At 38.1% G+C, this 19,864-nt stretch overlaps 1 protein-coding gene across 3 annotated transcripts in view; it reads right to left on the reverse strand.

Annotated features, from left to right (window-relative positions):
* The window catches only part of gria4b (glutamate receptor, ionotropic, AMPA 4b), a 141,465-nt gene that overhangs the window by 65,184 nt on the left and 56,417 nt on the right, over window positions 1–19,864 (reverse strand). For all 3 annotated transcript variants that reach the window (XM_042431021.1, XM_042431023.1, XM_042431022.1), the window contains one exon: window positions 8,630–8,869. In XM_042431021.1, coding sequence (XP_042286955.1) covers window positions 8,630–8,869 — 240 coding nt within the window. The remainder of the gene's footprint in view (window positions 1–8,629; window positions 8,870–19,864) is intronic.

Consider the following 19,864-nt stretch of genomic DNA (forward strand, 5'->3'; position numbering starts at 1 on the left):
AACATAATCAGTGAATCAGTAAATAACACAGTTGTGTTTGAAAAATGTGTAAAACTCAGCAGCAAAGGGGAAAAACATGATAAAGCTTTTTAATCAACATGCTGCATTTCTTTGTTCTTTCATCAAGCCCCCCAGCTGTGAAGTCAATTTGACATGGTGGCCAAACCGTCTAATTAAAACTTCCGGGTCCATCGTGTGATGCACACTGGCCCAAAAAGCATTTTTCCTGCACACAATCGCTGGAAAAGGAGTGACTGTAAAATGGTGGATACAATTTTTTGAGCATCACAACCCGAAATGACTTGTTTCATTATCAGAATTTGATCCATTCAGTACAATAACATTTGGAAAGTCTAGAAGAACCGCTTGACTAAATCATTTTATCCCCATTCAAGTGAGCACAGAGCCAACTGGAAATTATCCAAAATACCCCTGAAACATATTTCATGAGAGCAAAAAAAGCCCTTGTAAAGAAAAAAAAGGCAATTTCCTATCCTGCATTGTACCTTCATGAATATTGATGCCAGCATAACTTCTACTTCATTTTCAAAGATCAATGTAGTCAGAAATCGAAACTCACAGCCTCTCATGGTCAGCCGACGGTAAACATACTAGCAGATCAGTCCCCTGGCGGTAGTGCTAGCTCAGCTAACCCTGACATCGGTATTCCCTCGATAGCCTCCTGTGCTTCGAGGTAAACTCTAATGTTAGCATACTGAACATGAAAAAGTCTTTTGGATCCATCTTGTGACACTGACATCCCTACAGCCACATTAGTAGCAACTAGGGATGTGCAGAGATCCCAGTATTTGTATCTGTATTTGTTGAGGCAGCAAAATTATTTGTATCTGTATTTGTATTCGAATAAAAGTGGAAAGAGGCTTAAAAATCCTGTTTTTGTTTCTATGACACTTTTAATTTTAGAAAATTAAAGTGTTACAATAAGTGTTCATGAATAAACTACCTTATAAGGGAGGTCCCCACATCGGGTCTTGAACTGGAGTCTCCCAGATCATAGACGACTGCGCTGACTACTGAGCTAAAACTTTACACATCGCCCCTTTGCAGACAGACCTCTACCTATTCATACACCCACAACACAGAGACAGCATAGCGTAGGTAGGAACTTCAAAGGCAATTAATGCTTTGCACTTTTCATTTATTGCCTATTTTTTACAACTTCACTTTGTGGAAAGGAGAAGGGGAACAAGAGGTCATGGAGAGTCCCTTGGGATTACTTTGCTTGTGTCAGTAGCTCAGCTTTATCTCTGGGGAACACCCCCAACAAATAATTTTTAAAATGTTTGTATGAAACAAATATTCGTATAAAACCCACTATTTGTGCTTTACTGAATAATGTATTTGTATTTGGGCACACCCCTAGTAGCAACTATCACTATCACCTCCATCTATTTAACAGACAAGCTTATTATCCAACTTTTTTTTTTTTTTTTTACCTATTTCATTCATTTGTGTGAATTATTCTCATTTTTAAATAGTTTCTTCTTTTTCCACAAACAGAAAAAAAATATTTCAGCTACTTTCAAGACATTGAGAGTCTTCAGTGGTCTTTATTTCTTTATATTTACTTTCTGGTGTTTGTGTCTACCTGTCCAGGGACTGCAGAGGAATTCTAGCTGGTTTCTAAATCTGATACAAAGCATCTCATCTTACTGCTTTTTGTATATGGTTCCTTTGTGCAGACTTTGTGCAGACGTGGTTGAATGCGACTCCCTGTGGTAGCTGCAGCTACTTTGCTGTTATTGACTATATTGATTGGTAGTTTATGTCATTACAGAGGTGTGCGCCTATGCTTTGGTTTGGTGTAGAGTCAGTCTCTTTTAGGGCAAAGGTGTCTGGCAGCATGGTGAATTTGCTTACTGCAATGAATAATTAAAATGGTGTGGTAGACCTACCCTTTATGTTTTAAACTCAAAACGTGTATTTTATATCTTGTATGCTGCCATTGCATGAATACATACATTTAATGCTCTGTTTTGGAGGTTTAACAGTGGTGTTAAAGTAGAGTATGACAATGCAGTACCATTCAGAAAATCACTGCAATTATGGTTACTTCAGTCCGTACGTATCATTACATGATGTTCAACTTAAGTATACTTCATAACTTATTATCTTTAAGTAATATTTGAACCACAATTTAAAATGCATCAGCTAAGACTAACCTGTTTATCCTGTTAAGATAACAAGAATTTCTTCAAAACATCAAATACTCCAAAAAACTGCAATTGCACACCAGGTATAATCTGTCAGAATTGCTTGTCAGGTGGTTGAATAACTTCTGAAACCTATAAAGTCTTGTAAAAAAAGGTAACAAAGATAATTTCCAATAATCAGTTCCTATAGAAATGTGTCCAATGTAACATAAAAAACAGTATAAAAAATGTCAAAAACATGGCTAGTGTGGTCTAATGTATAAGGTACTGTACTTGATGGCAGCTCATGCAGCCAACAGTCATCTGGCAGGAAAAAATGCTAACAGATTAGCTTGCTAGTAGTCAGACCCCCATCAGTCACATGACCCCTGCCTTTAAGGTTCCTCCAGAGTCTTTGAAGACATAAAAATTAAAAATGGATGACAAAAACTAGACTAAATTTCACAGTTTTTTGACAAAACAATCCTGACTGAAGGTCAACTTCCAGTTTTCAACCATGTTGCACAGTCAGTTATCACTGAGATGGATCTGTTGACATGTAAGCTAACAAATTGTTATGTTTTCATCATTAGCACTTTTAGGACTACAGTCAGACTAATAAGTCTTGAGTTTTTAACTAAAATTCGACTAAAACTAATATTTTTTGTGAAAAGATTAAAACTAAATCAAAATCAGGTGCCAGGTTCACACTGCTATTGCTACACCACCGGGCACAAATCAGCAGCCGGAAGGCGTTGCTTGTACAGTATGTAACAATATGATATCTCATGATGTCCTCTTGTGCCACATGGTGTACACAGAGCATGGACAGAAAAACGCTGCTGTGGCCGAGGCAAGCAAAGCGTGCAAAGGGCCAGCTGATTACCAGCTGATAAATGTGTAGCCCTGGGGCTGTATGTGGAGCAGCAGCCAGCCGCAATCAGCGTCAGCGTCAAAGACACAGCCACAGGCTAGTGTGCCGACTGATGCTAAAGCATGCTGTGCTGATTGGAGCAGAGCTGGACACTAGATGGAAGCAGCTGCAGCATGTAGAGTGGAGAGTGAGTGCACATCTGGGCTATGTGTGCAATTTCTGCCTCTTTCCCTCCCTGTTGTCCCGTCTTTACTCTCCGGTGTGATGCACGCTGTCAGCGTCTGTCTACTGAGCCACCATCCTTCCCTTCCTTCCTCATTGAGTCAGTCCTTTGCCTTCACCTCTTCCTCTCCAGAGAGTATATACAGAGGCTTATGCTTTTTAAAAAGAGGCATTCATCATGGCCTGAACACACTGCTGCTGCCAGTCTATCTGCTGGAGAACTATCATCTTTTTTCCTGCTCTCTGCTTTTCCTTCCATACCACGTTTCCTTTTCGACTCTTCTCCTCACCTCATCTTATCTCTCCTCTCTCTCTCTCATTTTTCATGTTCTCATTTCCTCTCCTCTCATCTCCTTGTTTTCCTCCTTTCTCTTCTCTTGTTTTTCTCTCTTCTCTATCTTTTTCTTTCTTTTCTCTCTTCTCATTTTTTATGTTCATTTCCTCTCCTCTCGTTTTCACTCCTATCCTCTTGTTTCCTGTCTTTTCCTTTTCTGTCGTCTCATTTTCTCTCCTCTCCTCTTTTATCTTCCAATTATTTTCTCTTCTCTCCCTTTCATCTCCTCTCCTATCTTCTCATTTGCTCTCTTATCCTCTTGTTACCTCTACTCTTCTGTTTTTTCATGTTCTCATTGCCTCTCTTGTGGTTTTATCTCTTAACCTCTTGTTTCCTGTCTTTTCCTTTTTTTGTTGTCACCTCTTTTCTCAATTTTTTTTCTCTCCTTTCATCTCCTCTGATCTAATTTTCTCTCCTATTGTCTTGTTTCCTCTCCTCATTTTTTGTGTTTTTATTTCTTCTCCCCTTCTTTCCTTTCCTGTCCTCTCATTTTATCTTCTATTCTTTCATTTTTCTCTCATCTCCTTGTTTCCTCTCTTTTCCTTCTCTTCCCTCTCATTTTCCCTCCTCTCCTCTTTTCTCCTCTCCAATTGTTTTGTCTCCTCTCATTTTATCTCCTCTCATTTCCATTCCTCTTCACTTAGTTCCTCTCTTCTTTTCCTCCCAATTTCTCCCCAAAACATTTCCCATTTTCTTTTCTTTTTTTATATATATAATTTTTAATCGTATTACCATTTATAATTTGTTTTCTTGTGTGAGTGTGTGTTTATGTATGGAAATTCTAGGAAAGCTAATCGGATCCACCACAACACACAAACACATACAGTGCTCCAGTATCCAGCCCCTTGTGTCTCTGTTGCTGTGATGCAGGGAGTCAGACAGGCACTCATTGACTGAGCTCAGCCATGCGTGGGCTGATTCTACATTATAGTCAATACTGGATGAATGCCTGGTCCTGTGTGTGAAAAAAAATCCTCAGGCCAAAGTGCTGCAGCCTGCACCCAAAAGCCTTATGAAAAGCACACACATGCACATACAGAACACTAATACATACGCACACATTCATACCCACTAACAAAGACAGAAGACTACATGGTATATTTAAGGTATTCAAATATCCAACTTTGCCTCTTAAGGAGATCACACTCTTACTCACATTACTACTTCATGGATGAAGTGTGTGCAGTAAAGAAACTTTACAAGAAAAATGTAAAATAGTGATCTTCCATTTACACTCTGCTTTTCTAGCCTATTGCAGAAAGAATGCCTCACCATTTTTTAGGATGGTAAAAAATGCTTGTGCAGAGATTTACTTCCATGCTTTGCCTGGCAGCAAAACAGATTTAAACTGATCAGCTAAAGCTGGTAGGAGCAATGAATGTAAAAGAAAACTGAAGGAAGAACGTAGGGGCTTTATGACCTGTTAGAAAAAAAGACACGAATAAAGAAAAAAGACAAATTATGGAGAAAGATGAGAAAAAAGTGGACAAATAATTGAGATAAATGAACAATAAGTCACTGTAAATATTTAATTATAATACAACTGAAAATGATTGCCTTCAAATGGTACTCAAGCCCTTTTTAAGAGGCGTTTAATTTGTGAAATGGAAAAACCCCTGATTAGGGTTTAAATCACTTTCAGTGCCACATTTCATTCAGCCATAGATGGTAATAGTAACCACAGAGAGCCAGTCATGTTTTTCACATCCTCTATGTTTTATCAAGTATGTCATATCATTGACAGCCAGTGTTTCCCACTGTTAAGATGACAGCAACATCAACAGAATGGCTGAGCCCAAACATCAGTCAGCTGAAATAAGTTGTTGTCTGCTTCCTGATTTCAGCACCATGGACAGAGCTCTCAGTAGGACTGTCACTTTTTCAAAAAATCAAGTTTGAATGAAACCGTACTTCACTTTGACATGCAACCCACGTAGCCTACTCCAAAATACGTTGTTGTGGTTACACCTGATGAGACGTTAAACCTTCTGGTCGTTAATTGACCACAAATCGTTCTCTTCCTGTAGTTCAATCAGATAAAACTTTACTCTCTAATGTCTCTAATGTCCAAACAGTTTTAGAAAGGGGCTGGGATTCATCTCCTATTCTGGAAATACAGATTGTTTATATTCTTATTGTCTTATATTCTTCATAGCCAAATAATTCAAACAGCAAAAAAAGGAGACTGCAATTTCTGCTCTCTGTGAGGCACAACCTGTTGCACTTTAACACTGACAATCTTGAATTTCAATAGATCATCATATACCAAATAGCACGTTTTTCCTACATTTAAACAGTGGTTCAAATTTTAAAATAAAGTGACAGTCCTACAGTAGCTCATTAACAGGAGTATAGTGTAAAGTGCAACACACACTGACGGTGTTTTTAAAGCGATTCTGCAGTATTATTTATGTGCATCAGTCATCTGTCTATAGGGAACAGATATATGCTTGCATTTGTACAAATATATCCATACACATTAACACTGACAGGCTTGCACGTGTCACATATCAATACACCTTTTTTTTTTTTTTTTAATTTTTCAATTCTCCTGCTCCTGATTTCTACATGTTGTGAAATAAATATCTACAATGATAGATCAAGAAGATCCCTAGTTTCAGGGCAAAGATTGTTAATTCTGAATTATTTTTACACCATTACTGGTTCAAATGTTCAAAGTATTTTTACACCATTACTGGATGTTTTGAGAAAATGTTCCAGCCAAAGGCATACAATGTCAAACTCCTTTCCTGGATAATCTTTATCTGTTTTAACTCGCTTTTATTTGACACCAAATAACATCTTGTGGGGGAAAAAAACTGTATACATTAAAAAAAGACACATTCATTTTAGTATTACAAAAGTGGCAAAAACACAAATGATCACATATCTACAGCTAGGAAAGAAATGCAGAAGTGAAGAATAGTTTTTCCCATCTCTCCTTTTCTTGCGTTTTGCTAGCAGTCATTGCTGCATGAATTTGATTAGTTTACCTGGAACCACAGAAAGGGTCCTGAAATATCACGCACCATAAGATCATCTGTATTGCTGTCACATACTAATGCTGATCTTGAATCAGTTGCAATGCCTGATTGAGGCAAAAAGCAAAGTGTTTTAGTATTTGTTCTAGTATTTGTGGGGCAGGGCAGTCCTACAGCTAGGAATCATTGTTGTGTTTTTGGAGAACACTTGATCAGATACTAGTAGGTTTTGTTGAGAAGGGCCGAGGCTTTTTACCCAGTCAAGCGTGCACGATCTGAGATAAGAGAAAAAAAACAGAGGCAGAGAATGAGTTGTTCTAAAGGGAGGCCATCCTGATACTGTTCTCACTCTGCAGCCCATATATAGCCAATCTGCTCAAGCACATTCACTGCAGTCCCGACAGCAGCAAAGAGAAAGAATGAAAACCCCTGACTACCTTCTGGAAAATGTATGAAAGCGAGATGTGGAGATGTGATCCAAGCAGTAGCCCATATCCATTCTGTCTTGTAATGGCATTGTGACCCGAGGGTGGAGGGGTGTGGGTGGGGGTGTGGGTGTAATACATTTTATTTGCAGGAATTCAAAATGTCCCAAGGGTGAATAAGTACAAACCTAGTGACTCTGTGAGTGTGTATGTGGTGAGAGAAAGGCAAAGACTGGGGTGGGTGACAGAAGAAAAAAAGAAAAGAAAAAGTAAAGAGAAAGAGGGAAAGGAACAAAAAAGAACGAGAGTGAGAAAACCACAAGGCGAATACACAGTCCTCGTCCTCAGGTGGGGACAGTGAGAGACAAAGAGAGAAAGACTATCCACATCCATATAACACTTCTAATAGCAGCTGCACTGCAATATTGATTGCTTGCTGGCCCCAAGACATGTTGTGGACAGAAAAAAAAACTGCCATTATTTTAGAGGTACATCCATTCACACCTCTGTGTTTGCTGTGTGAGGTGCATGAGATCAAAGGCACAGTAGATATAACCAAGAACTAAGAAAAACCTTCCTGATAAAGAGTCTGCTGAGAAGATTTCAACATTTATTACAATTAAATTGAATTATTTTGGAATAAATGTGCCTTTTTAGCAGGGTTAAATTAATTTTTGAGAGCTGGGGAGAGCTCCTGCAAATAAAATGTATTACAAAAATTGTAGATGTACATATTAGAACAAATCATTATAGATTGCCACATCATTGCCTTGCAAAATGATGCAGACACTTTGTATGCCCAGTCATCTCTCTGCCCTAAGTAGGACTGGGCGATATGGTTTTATAAATTATTTTATTATACATTATAAATTGAGAAAATATCTCTCCTGAGCTTTGAGATTCCCTTAAAATCATCATCTATCAGTACATTTAGAGTAACAATCTTTCGGTTTGTTAGTATAAATCCTGCAGTGTGAAATGGTTACATCTCCAGTCAGTTACTGCATGTATCTGCATGGTTTCTCTTACCATTTAAAAAGTGCAACAGCATGTGTGATGTGTCTCTTAATAATGGAAAAAAAACAGATGTTATATAATGCTGTTTCTGTGAGAGCCTCACTGTGTGTTCCAGGGGATCAGTCTAATTGCTGGTGTATGAGAGTCAATTGTACTCTGTCATGTTTTATTGGAGTGTGATTCTTCAGGTGATGACCTATAGGTTTATGGTATTTTCTGTCTTTGTTAACACAACTTCAGCAGCAGTTAAAGGGGATATATCATGCCCTATGTTGCCACAATGTCTAGGTGGCTTTGTGGCACTATAACATCAAGCTACATACTTTGCTTCTAACAGGGATCCGTCATTATTCGCACAACCACGAGAGGTTGCTTGTCAGGAAAATAAAGTTTTTTTAGGCATTTGAAAATACGTCAGAGGCTGTCTCTGATACAGTAATCTGAATATTACCCAACAAACAGGTCACACAGTTCATCAGTTCACTCAGATCAATGAACAGCACTTTTAAAGGTTGTCAGTTAGATGAGAAACACATTTGAAGTACAGCACACTCAGAGGCTTCCATAAAGAGCACATCAGCGATTTCTATACACGGAGGAAGAGATCCTCCCTCAGAACTCACCTCGGTCGGTGTCGTACAGGAAAACGAACTTGTTCCAGTCGTAGTGGTCGAGGAGGGACAGGAGCGCTCCCCGGATGGACGGCCGGAGCTGCAGGGTGAACTGGCTCTCGCCTTCGGTGGGGAAGCTGGGAGTAATGAGGGAGATGTGCAGGGCGCTGCAGAAAGATGTCAACGTGTGGACCGAGCGCTTGTCGTACAGGCCGAAGATGGCAAAGACACCACGGGAGTACTGGGAGCAAACTGGGGAGGGAAAAAAAAAACAACAACAAAATGAAGTTAATAAACAAGAAAATAGAGCTAGTGGGAATGAACGTAGCCAAATGAAGATAAAGTGGAATTTTGAAAAAGGGTGAGGAAGGCCACCTCGAACACATCAGTTTTCAAAAGCATCTGTCATTTCTCCTTCATTATTTATCCAATCAATTTACCCCACATTCATCATGTGGTTAATCCTAAACAAGTAAGTGGATTTGCTCTTTTGATGTTTCCCCCAAATCATTTAACTAATCTGTTTTCTATCATAAACGTTCAGTCAATACACTATTAATCGTTCACATCATTGTCCTTGGTTTGAGACTTTGGTTGGCTAAATCTGGCATCACAACCAATCTTTTGTCATAGCTACAGTAATGTATTTTTGGCCACTTGGGGGCAGCAGAACAAGCTGTAAACACAACATTGACATATTATCACATTATAAAGTTGTTATGGTGAATGTTAGCAAACAGTTGCCTATTTACACATCCAGCAGACATGTACTGTAGCAACATTAGCATTAATTTGGAGTCTTATTTCTAACCACCTGGTTAAGTTCAATATTTAATCCTCTTTCAGCTCTGATTTGGTCTCCAAGAACTTCTGAGAAAAATTAAGTTGATGAGAGTAGATTAAGTTTAACTTGACAATGAGCTAAAACACTAAATCCCAACTAAGAGCTGGGGGAAACATTACAAAGAACCATTTGATCCATTGTTTATATAAAAATAATTATAGCAGCCTCAAAAATAAAACATTTATATAATAGTTTAGTTTAATTTTCTAATTTGTCTGTCCTATTTGAACAAAAGTAGGTTCATTGTGATCTATTATTCTGAAATCAAGCACACAGACTTGTACATGGATGTTGTCAGGCTGTGAATCGGTTAACTTATCTTTTATTAAACACACTTCTCCCATGATAATTTCATTGTGTCACACAAGACAACAACACACACAATGAGGGCACATCTCCAGAGAAACACATTATTTAAATGATACCAATCTTGGCACAACGCCAGAAAACTCTTCTCGGCACGCAGGAAGTGATGGCTTTTATGTTTCCAATTTGCTCGGAATAAACAACTGGGTAGTTAATATGAGCAGTGATCGCCATCAGATTTGACTAATGCACCTGATCAGACGGCGGAGGGAAAAAAAAGGATTCTCACTGTTTTGAATGACAATTGATTTCTGGGAAATGCGGTGCAAAAATCACCAAAGCAATGAACGCTTAGTGCCACGACTGAAGACAAAATAACAAACCATTATCCGACTGATTAGCACTGTAAATCCTTTCAGCAGAACCTATGAATGCAGTAAACAGAGATCAAAACCAAACGCATCCATTTCTTCTGATGCTTTCATCTTAAAAGCTGTTCTCTTCCCCCATTTAAAAAGCAACAACAGTACCAAAATTGCCTAGCAGCGCACTGAATCATTCTTCTCACTGTCGTGTAAATGTTTTCTAGAGGACGTATTCGCCATTAACAAAACACACTGCATTCAAGCTGCGTTGCTTCATGACATCAAATAAACATCTATCTGCGTCTATTTTGTTTTATTGATCAAACTTTGAATGAAATGGAAATGTGCATTTGCATAAAGTTGACACAATTTTGCTGTACACAATCACACACACACACACACACACAAGGAGATCTCCTCATTATAGAAAGATTTGGCTGTCTACAAGAGCCATACTATAATTGCCCACTTTTTACATGCGCGCAGAACAACAACAGCAATGGAAGATAATGAGCATCCTCTGCCAGTTCCTGGCTATGAGGAGAATCAGAGCGAGCGGCAAACTGAAGAAAGAGCTCAAGATGTTCCTGTTGTTAGAGGAAAATGGGGGGTGGGGAAGTAAACAAGAGGGCTGCTTTACTGACAAACCCATTGTTTCCATGCAGGATGCAGTACTTCACTGTAGAGAGAGAGAGAGAGAGGGAGGGAGAGTCTGCGTCTTTTCTGATGTGCCTGCAGCTTCCTCCCTCAGTGAGACAAACAAGACAACAGTCAGAGAGACAGTGAGAGGAGAGCCACGCTTCTACTGTTGTACACACAGTTCAGGTACATGGAGGTGCCGGGAACTACTGTGTCAGGAAAACATGACAGTCAAGACTGTACTGTAGCAAGGTTTGTTGTAATATCACAGCTTAAGTTTGCTTTTCCTCATGTCATGACTCATTTAAAGTCAGTCTCATTGTTGCACAGAAAGATGTTATTATAAATATTTGATCTTCATGGGTTCAAAGAATTGTACCTGACCAGGAGAAGACTTATCTTAAGATTCAAATAAAATCACCAAAGTCATTCCTTTTTGCAGTCAAAATCCATGATAAAGTGGTTTGTAGAGTCATTTTTAAAGTCCTCCTCCACTCAAAAATGTGTTTTTTCTTACCATTCCTTCAGTTGCATGTTTGAGCTTCACTGTGCAGAATGGTGTGTGTGAAGAGTTTGACACCACAAGGTCGTTTCAGATTCATCTGTGCTTATCAAAAATCTGACTTCAAGTAGTGTACCTACAATTTTTGACATCACAACTAGTTTGGAAGCCATTCCAATATGCAACTTTAAAACTCGAAGCCTCATGAGAATTAACTTTTGAAATGAAAAATATTTGCATATTCATAGATTTTGTATTTTTCAGTGAGGGAGAAGGCCTATATATCATTTTAAGACTTTTTACTCAAGAAAATTAAACTTTTTTTTGGTGGAAAAACCATGTCAGACACAAATTATTATTCAACTCAAAATATTGTTATGCATCTTAAAAACATGTGTCAAGGGGATTTTTAATATTTTACTTTAAGAAAGGAAAAAACTGGTCATTGGAAATACATCAGAAATGCTTCTTTAGCCTCCGAGCCTCTCATTGGGCAAGGTTGGTGTTTGATTGACAGCTGCGCCAGCAGAACTAAACAACCCTTCGCTGCAAAGCAAGCTTACAAGTAAATATTTTGTTGCAATAGTATTGAAGAAACATAATCACAACATGTAGTATCTATATTGACTGATATTGACATTTGCAGGTGTTTTAAGTCAAGGTGCAAGAAAAAATGTCTCCATGCTTGTAGATAACGATGTGGTTCAAAGTCTGTCTGGCTGTTAGTTAGAATTCTGCTGTTAAAACTTTATGCAAATATGTTAAAAGGGGACATAACATGCTTTTTGTGATGTTATGATGTTGGATGTCTATGTTACATGTGGTCAAAGTTCCAAAAAACTTGAGATGAACATATGTGATGACATCACATTGATGTAGCCTTTGTTGCTACGCTTGTTTCATGGGTTGTTCAAGTTGTCCAAACTCGTACTTTGGATTCGAGAAGTTTCCATTTCAAATTAAGAAGAAGAAAAAGAAGTGAAATCTGACTTCTACTGTTTGTTTATGTTGCCTCCATGATGCAGGGGGGAGGGGGGAGGGGGCCTTAAAGAGACAGGAGCTAAAACAGCCTGTTTCAAACAGAGGCTGAACTGAAGGGGCTGCATGAAGGGGCAGTATAGGACAAATAAAGGTTTTTTTTAAATGTAAATCATGCAAAGATATTCCAGTAGAGCCCCAGAATATACATATAGACGTGGAAATGTGCATGTTATGTCTCCTTTAAAATCAAATGACCTGTTCTGTCTATGTAGACACCAGCATTATCACTGGTTAGTGTACAGATAGGGGACGCTGTCATGAAAACAAAAGAAAATATATAATTATAAATGTCTCTATTTTGGATACTGTTTTTTTTTTAAAAGAGAGGACATGTAATTTACATAAAAAATCTGTAGAAACAATTTAATATAAGTTGGATTTAAGGATTAGTCTAATTAGTGCAAAGCTTACAATGCCCTAAAACTGCTATTATTTGCACACATTGCCACACCTGCTCCTGGAACACCACACAGTGATTTACACCTACTGAAGTGTGCATATGTGTGTGTGTGTGTGTGTGTGTGTGTCCATATTGAGGGATGAAGGCCCTCAGGAGCAGTAGAGTCGTGGTAGAGAGAGTGTCCACTCAACCAAGAAAGGAGTCCAGAGGTTGGAAAATCCACACAGCCCACTGATGTCCCCTCAAGGGATGGGACGACATCAGCACACACAGCACACACACACACACACACACACACACGCACGCACTTCCATGAATTTATTTATGTCAACCCACACCCTATCTGATGCTATGTTGCTATTGTGTTGAAAAAAACACTTTGAATAACAACTCACATCAGTATGCATGTATGGAAACCTGCTGGTCTGAGATCAAAACCTGACAGTCTTGTTCAAACTTTGTCTCCCCCTGCTGTGTTTGTGTCTAATTACTGCCTGTTTTCATACCATTAGGACTCAACTCATGCATATTTTAGACTGGAACTGATAATACAGGAAAAACAACACAAATACTGCTTCTACAACCATTAATAATCTAATAATTTAGTAAAGACACATCCTTATGTTGTACATTAGTTGAATTTCAGAATGTATCTGTCCGGTAAATAATACTGCCACTCCTGTATGGAGACAGTCAAGTAAATAGGACCAACTGACCGATAACAATTAAGCTGATTATCATAATACTGGTAGCAATTAATCTCAAGCACACTTACATTATGGTCACAATTACAGCGCAAACATGCTGGAGGACAGAGGACAGGACATCATTTACAATTAAAAAAAAAAGTCAAGATCTTCATGTAAGTAAATGCGAGTTCTGCAACAACACGATTTTTTAACAAGACTATAAAAGCTTTTCGCTTCTCTGAATGAAGCAGTGTGTATATCGTTGCCTTATATTATAGACAGGACATGAGAAATTTCTTTTAAATCCTGTGTGGATTAGTCGGAGGCTTTTATTCTATGGGAATATATGTGTTTTCATGCAGAATTTCCACACTTTTAATGTGTTTTAAAGGGAAATACAGTGATTGTTTTATTTTACAAACGAGCTTTACTTCCGCTCACTTTTCCCTAGGATGGTGTGCATTTTTTAGCTGTTTACTCTGAGTGTTTTGGCTCTATATGTGACAGCAAGCAATTCTTGAGTGAATGTATTAGCATTTTTCTGTTTTGAAACTTAAGTTTAGTCCCAGTCCCAGTTGTTGCTCAATATATATATATATGTGTTGATACATATCGGGCAGCAAGATATGCTCTGTCTCCTTCTCTTAGGAGTATTTTTAATTTTGAGAGGTCATTGAGCTCTTTGAAATCTGAAATTACAGTGTTGAACTTGTTAAAGTAAATAGTCCTTATTTCATTGAATGTTTTACATTGTAGGAAGAAGTGTAGTCTCACAATACCAGACAAGCTCCACCTTCAGAAATCTGGGGATTTCTAAATGCAAGGTAGTCGCTTGAACGGTGGCGAGAACAGCAACTAACATACATACACCCCTTACATTTCGTCAATGACACGCCAAACTGGAAACGATGCTCTCCCCCCCATTCTCCTCCGCAGTGAACTGCATGTCTTAAACTCTCTAATTGTTTCGATCCAGTTTAAACTTTGAAACCTGGGAGATTGTCCTCAGTCTCTATGGATCTCTGTCTCAGCCTCACCTGTTGAATAGTGACCACATATTCTGTTTTCTTTTGGTTGCCATGATTTTTTTGTGTCGTCTTTTTCCAATTGCCAATTTGTGGTCACTGAGCCTGTACTGGTTTAGGATCTGTCTCTGCTTCCTATCTCTGACAGTGGAGAGATATTCTGCCAATTCATAATCTCTTTTCATGCGTAAAATGTATCTGCAGAATTCTGCATATAAAGAGTCTGTTGGATGTTTGTCCCAGCGGGTATAAGCTATGATGACTGAATGGACCCCAGACTTCACTACCGTACAACACAATGGGAAGGATGACACTAATTGGAATTTGGAAATTATAAAATTTTCTCTTAATTGCATTCAGAGCTCTTCAAGGTTTTTGTTTTAGTGTATTCATGTTGTTTGGTTATACCAAGGTAGGTATACCTCATACTACGTTCAATGATTATTTATGGTAAACTGGTATTTGTTCTCCTCACAACTGGGGTGTTTTTAAAAAATCATGACATTAGTTTTCTTCATATTTCCTGCCAGGGCCAAGTTCTGATGGTAATTTTCTACTATGTCTTGCTGTAGTCCTTGTTCAGTAGGAGACAGTAGAACAAGGTCATCAGCATAAAAAAGAAACTTCACCTCTCTATCTAGGAGGGAGAGGCCAGGAACAGCACATTGATCCAACTGAACAGCAAGTTCATTCATAGAAATTAAATAAAGTCTGACTTAAATTGCAACCCTGAACACCTCTTCTCTGGGTGAAGAATTCAATTTGTTTGTCTTGAATTTTAACAGCACACCTGCTTTCCAAATTACTTTCCAAAGACATTGATTTAACCACCTCATACATTTTACCCCCTATACCACAATGTAGAAATCTGTAATAGAGCCCTTTGTGCCAAAGAGAGTTGAAAGCTTACTTGAAATCAATAAAACAAGTGAATATCTTACCATTTTTTGTTTGGTGTACATGTTTGTTAATTAAAGTGTGAAGGGTATACACATGGTTGGCGGTGTGGTGTTTTGGGAGGAAGCCAATTTGATTCTTACTCAAGATGGAGTGTTCGTCAAGGAAATCTAGTGTTCTTTTATTTAGAGTACGACAGAATAATCTACCCAGACCACTGCTGACACACAGACCAAAATGCTGAACAAAAGACCAAAGTATAAGAGTAGACATGAGGAAAGGAAATGTAAGAACCAAAAAGCTCACCTCCTAACTATCCTCTGACTCAAAAAGACTAAAACATTAAGCCCATACTGCTGGGCACTTGTTACAAATGATATATAGTTACTCCTTGCACCAAGGAAAACATACTGGCTTTAATACGATATTGAACAACTTCAACACTGCAGCCTGCATCTCTGGGTTGCTGCATTTGAGCATTTCATTTTTAATGCTGTCTGGACCACAAGCAAGTCAATTTTTCCCAAGTAATTGGGAAATCAAGTTTTTGGTTGTCTTTTAATTGTTTCTTCTAATGTTTGAAGTTTTTTTTTTTATAATACATTGATCTGAATTAATTAGATTTATTGGTATGTCTTTGTACAGATTTTCAAAATGTGCTCCCCAGATGTCACCATTTTTGGATGGGTAATGCTTGTAGTTGCTTTGTGTTGAAGTTGTTCCGCATATCCCAGAATTGATTTTGATAAATTGCATTCTCAATATTTTCAAGTTTCATGTAGGTATAATTTTGTCTTTTGTTCCTAATTGCATGCTTAAAGTTTCATTGTTATCTAACGCGTAAGGCTGGGTTGTTTGGTTGAAGATGTTTTTCATTTGCTATTCTTCTCAGGTCTTTTCTGATGGTCTTGCATTCTTGATCAAACCCTTTGTCGGCATTTTGCCTTTTAACAGGCTTCTGTTTTTGTTTCATAGGGTCAGCTTTAATAACTGCCTTATGAAATATATTGATATCATCAATGGCCTTGTTTAAACCATCTCTGGTAGGGATGTATTGATTCTGGTCATATATTGATATGTCATTCATCAGATCAGGTGAGTTCAAGGCCATGCTGAATTTGTCTCCTCTGTCTGGGACCCATCTGTAAGTAGGATTTAGTTTATACAGCTCACTGGGTTCCCTTTTTGTGTCACTCATTTGACCTGAGAGTTTGAAGAACACATTTATTTGGTTGTGTTCTGAAAGGGGGGGATTGCTGTCTGACGGTGATTGCACTGGTAGTGGAGGGGTCCATGTCAGTCATTGTATAGTCTACTACATTAGACCCAAGAGCTGAGGAGTATATGGATCTCCCTAAAGAGTCTCCTGAACCTACCGTTTGCTATGTACAGACCAATCAAAAATGTGTTTACTTCTTGTTTGTTAAGTTGGATGTTTGGATTTCACTGTACAGAATGAAGTATGTACAGAGTTTGACACTAGAAAGCTGTTTTCACATTCATTTGCTAAAGGAGGGAAATCTGAGTTTAAGGGGTGGACCTACGAGCATGATTTTTGACGACTAGTTTGGAGGCTAATCCTAGTCCAGTATGCAATTTACACAAGTGTGATGTAGAAACTTGAAGCATCCAGTGCACAAACACTGAGAATGGACTTCACAATGAAGTAGGAGACATCTTGTGTCCAGCAGTTAAACTTCTAAAATTAACAATATTTGCATTTTCATAAATTTTGGATTTTACAATGGTTTTTAATGAGGTAACTGTACTTATTAGACACATATTATTATTCCAAGCAGAGTATTCTTTGTATATCTTACAACATGTAAGGAAGGGATCTTTAATTTGTTTTTCATGCATTAATTTGTTGATGAAGTTTTGTCGAGACATGTGTGTGGCAGGGCTGATGTGTCATTTCTGCGGAGATCTTGTCGACTAGTGTGGAGCATTCAGTGAATCTGTTCATGGAGTTAAACAGGCAGGTTGAGCATTTATGCAAGAATTACCTGTGAATGCTTTGTTTCTCTAGAGTTTCAGGGAAGTTATGATAGTGATAAAGTGCAAAAAGACAGTACCAGGAAGTGTTGTCCTTATCAGCTACAGTACCAGTCAAAAGTTTGGACACACCTTCCCATTCACTTGAATTAGAAGGTGTGTTCAAACCTTTGACTGGTACTTGTATATAGCAATGCAGAGTTAGACCTGCTACATGAAAAGTCTTATATTTGGTATTTTCTGGCACACAAGACATGGTGCTTTTTATATTTATAGTTTAAGTGGAGTAAATACCTAAAAAAAAATCATTAAAGTATATGTTTTGAAATCCTGAAGCAGATGTCAGATTGGCTGCTTTTCAAAAGTGGCACCTCTGATGCTGAAATATTCCATAAAGTTGTTCATTATGAATATTCAGTCCAACTCTGACATAACAAAGGATTCCTTCAAGGTCACCATTTCCACACATTCAGGAGCTGCCAATGAAATTATTCTGCCCAGAGAAGCTCTGGCAGAGTGGATGGTACAGTCGCTACATCTACACAAGGAGCCAAAAATCTGAGCTACAGTACCTGCCAAATGGCAAATGATGAGAGTTATCGGTTTCATTAAAATAGATTGCCTCAGCGTAGAGAAAAGAATCCATCAAAGCCACATATAGCTAACAGCTTACTGCATGCCTGCTCACCAGTGAGGTTGTTCAGTATTTTTCCTAGATGAAAAGCATGAGGATCACTTCTAGATTTCCATTCAGTCAGTCACTGCACTTACTGTTCGGGCTCTTTTTTACCCAGAGGAAGAAAGGATTTATTGTCTGCATGCAGGAGGCATCAGCCTGCACAGTTTCTTCTCATTTAACAACATGAATCTTTCTGAGTGACAAAGACAAAAAAGGAGACAAGATATACTGTATGTCAGTACTATACTTATCCTGCAGTCTGTACGTTTTCTATACAGGTTATAGTGGAGTTTATGTAGTATGGTTGCAGCGTTTTTTCATGATCAGGTAAGATTCAGTAAATTTCAAGCTGAGGCTGCTCAGTACCACTCTAAACTTAATAAAAGTGGAACTTGCAGCTCCACTTCTTCCCATATTTATAAAAAGCATCAAAATCATTGCACCATGGGTCCAAACCAAAACTCTTTGAAAAATCAGTGTGCATAATTTCACACTCAAGACAAAATTGTACACTTATTTTTGTTCTATTTTGTGTTCTTTTTTTTTTTTTGAATCTGATCAGAAACAGCCCAAACTTGAGCAATGAGAATGATATTTTGCTTTTTGTGGTTTCTCATCAAAAGAGGCAACAATAGGATGTTTAGTTTCACCAACTGCAATGTGTTTGAGCCGTCAGAGACGAATGTTGATACAGTGGTTAGGGTTAGGCAACTAAAACGCTTGGTTACGTTTAGGGAAACATTGTTGTTATTAATAAAAAGGCAAATGCTAATTGCATTTCTGTTACAGGATGATACTGTCGCCTCCATGAAAGTCAGATGTGCTTCAAGCTCATGCAAAAGGAGGATTGTTTCCAAAAAAATACAGGGAATGAAAATGAGAGCAAGTGAGTCAGTGTTGTCATATGATGTCATGATGCCTTTCCTGTGGTCAGTGTGGTCTCTCTTTAATCCTTCTAATTGGGAAATTTGAGAGAAATGGCAAAAATTGAATGGGAATATATGAAAAATATAATTTGTAGCTGTCTGGATCTAATGGATTCCCCCCCTTTTTTTATTCTTTAAAATATTGACTCACTATACAGTTTATCTAACTATTAAGTTATACCATTATGTATGGAAACAAATCATTGCCATAATAATTAGAATTATATCAGCAAATACCAAATTGAATACCAAATTCTGAAATTTAATTACTGAAAACATTTATTTCACTGAAATATTTGCCATCTGAAATTTCTGAATTTATGTGTCAATAGTCACTTGTTGTATAATGTGAATAACTTCATTTCCAGTATCTATTTATTTTAGGCTTCTCAAATTCAGATAGAAAATTCATGTGCCTGCTATTCAAAATCTATATTCAAGTTGCTCTATTTCAATAAGCTCAAATATAAACTAAAAAACTGAGTCAAAAACTCTCTGGCTGTTTAAATACACTTTAGATGCTAAGTGGAAAAGCAATCAAGCCTGAAACGAATCCAACCCTTCAGAAAAGAAAACAATGTGTTTTTACCTCATAAAAAGGGGAAAAAAATATGAATAAAATTCCAGAAAAATGTAAAATGTCAAAGTGACTTGTACTCAGTCTGAAATGTGACATTTGTCACATGTGTTTTGAGACAAAACAAATCCACAGACAATACAGAGCAGGATCGCTCCGGTGCAAAGAGACAACAGAAGCCAATAGTAGCAATCCATCAGAGTCAAGCTGTATCAAACAGAGTTTGCTCTGTACGACCTACTCGTGATGTGACAGCAGTAGTACTGACAACGAGTGGGCGTCCACTAGTGACAGGCTGGCCTCCTGGACTGGTCCATTTAGTCCCACACCAGCAGTGACCCTGAAACAGCATCCGCTGGCCT

The sequence above is a fragment of the Thunnus maccoyii genome, chromosome 13 (assembly GCF_910596095.1).
Source record: "Thunnus maccoyii chromosome 13, fThuMac1.1, whole genome shotgun sequence".
Lineage (NCBI taxonomy): Eukaryota > Metazoa > Chordata > Actinopteri > Scombriformes > Scombridae > Thunnus > Thunnus maccoyii.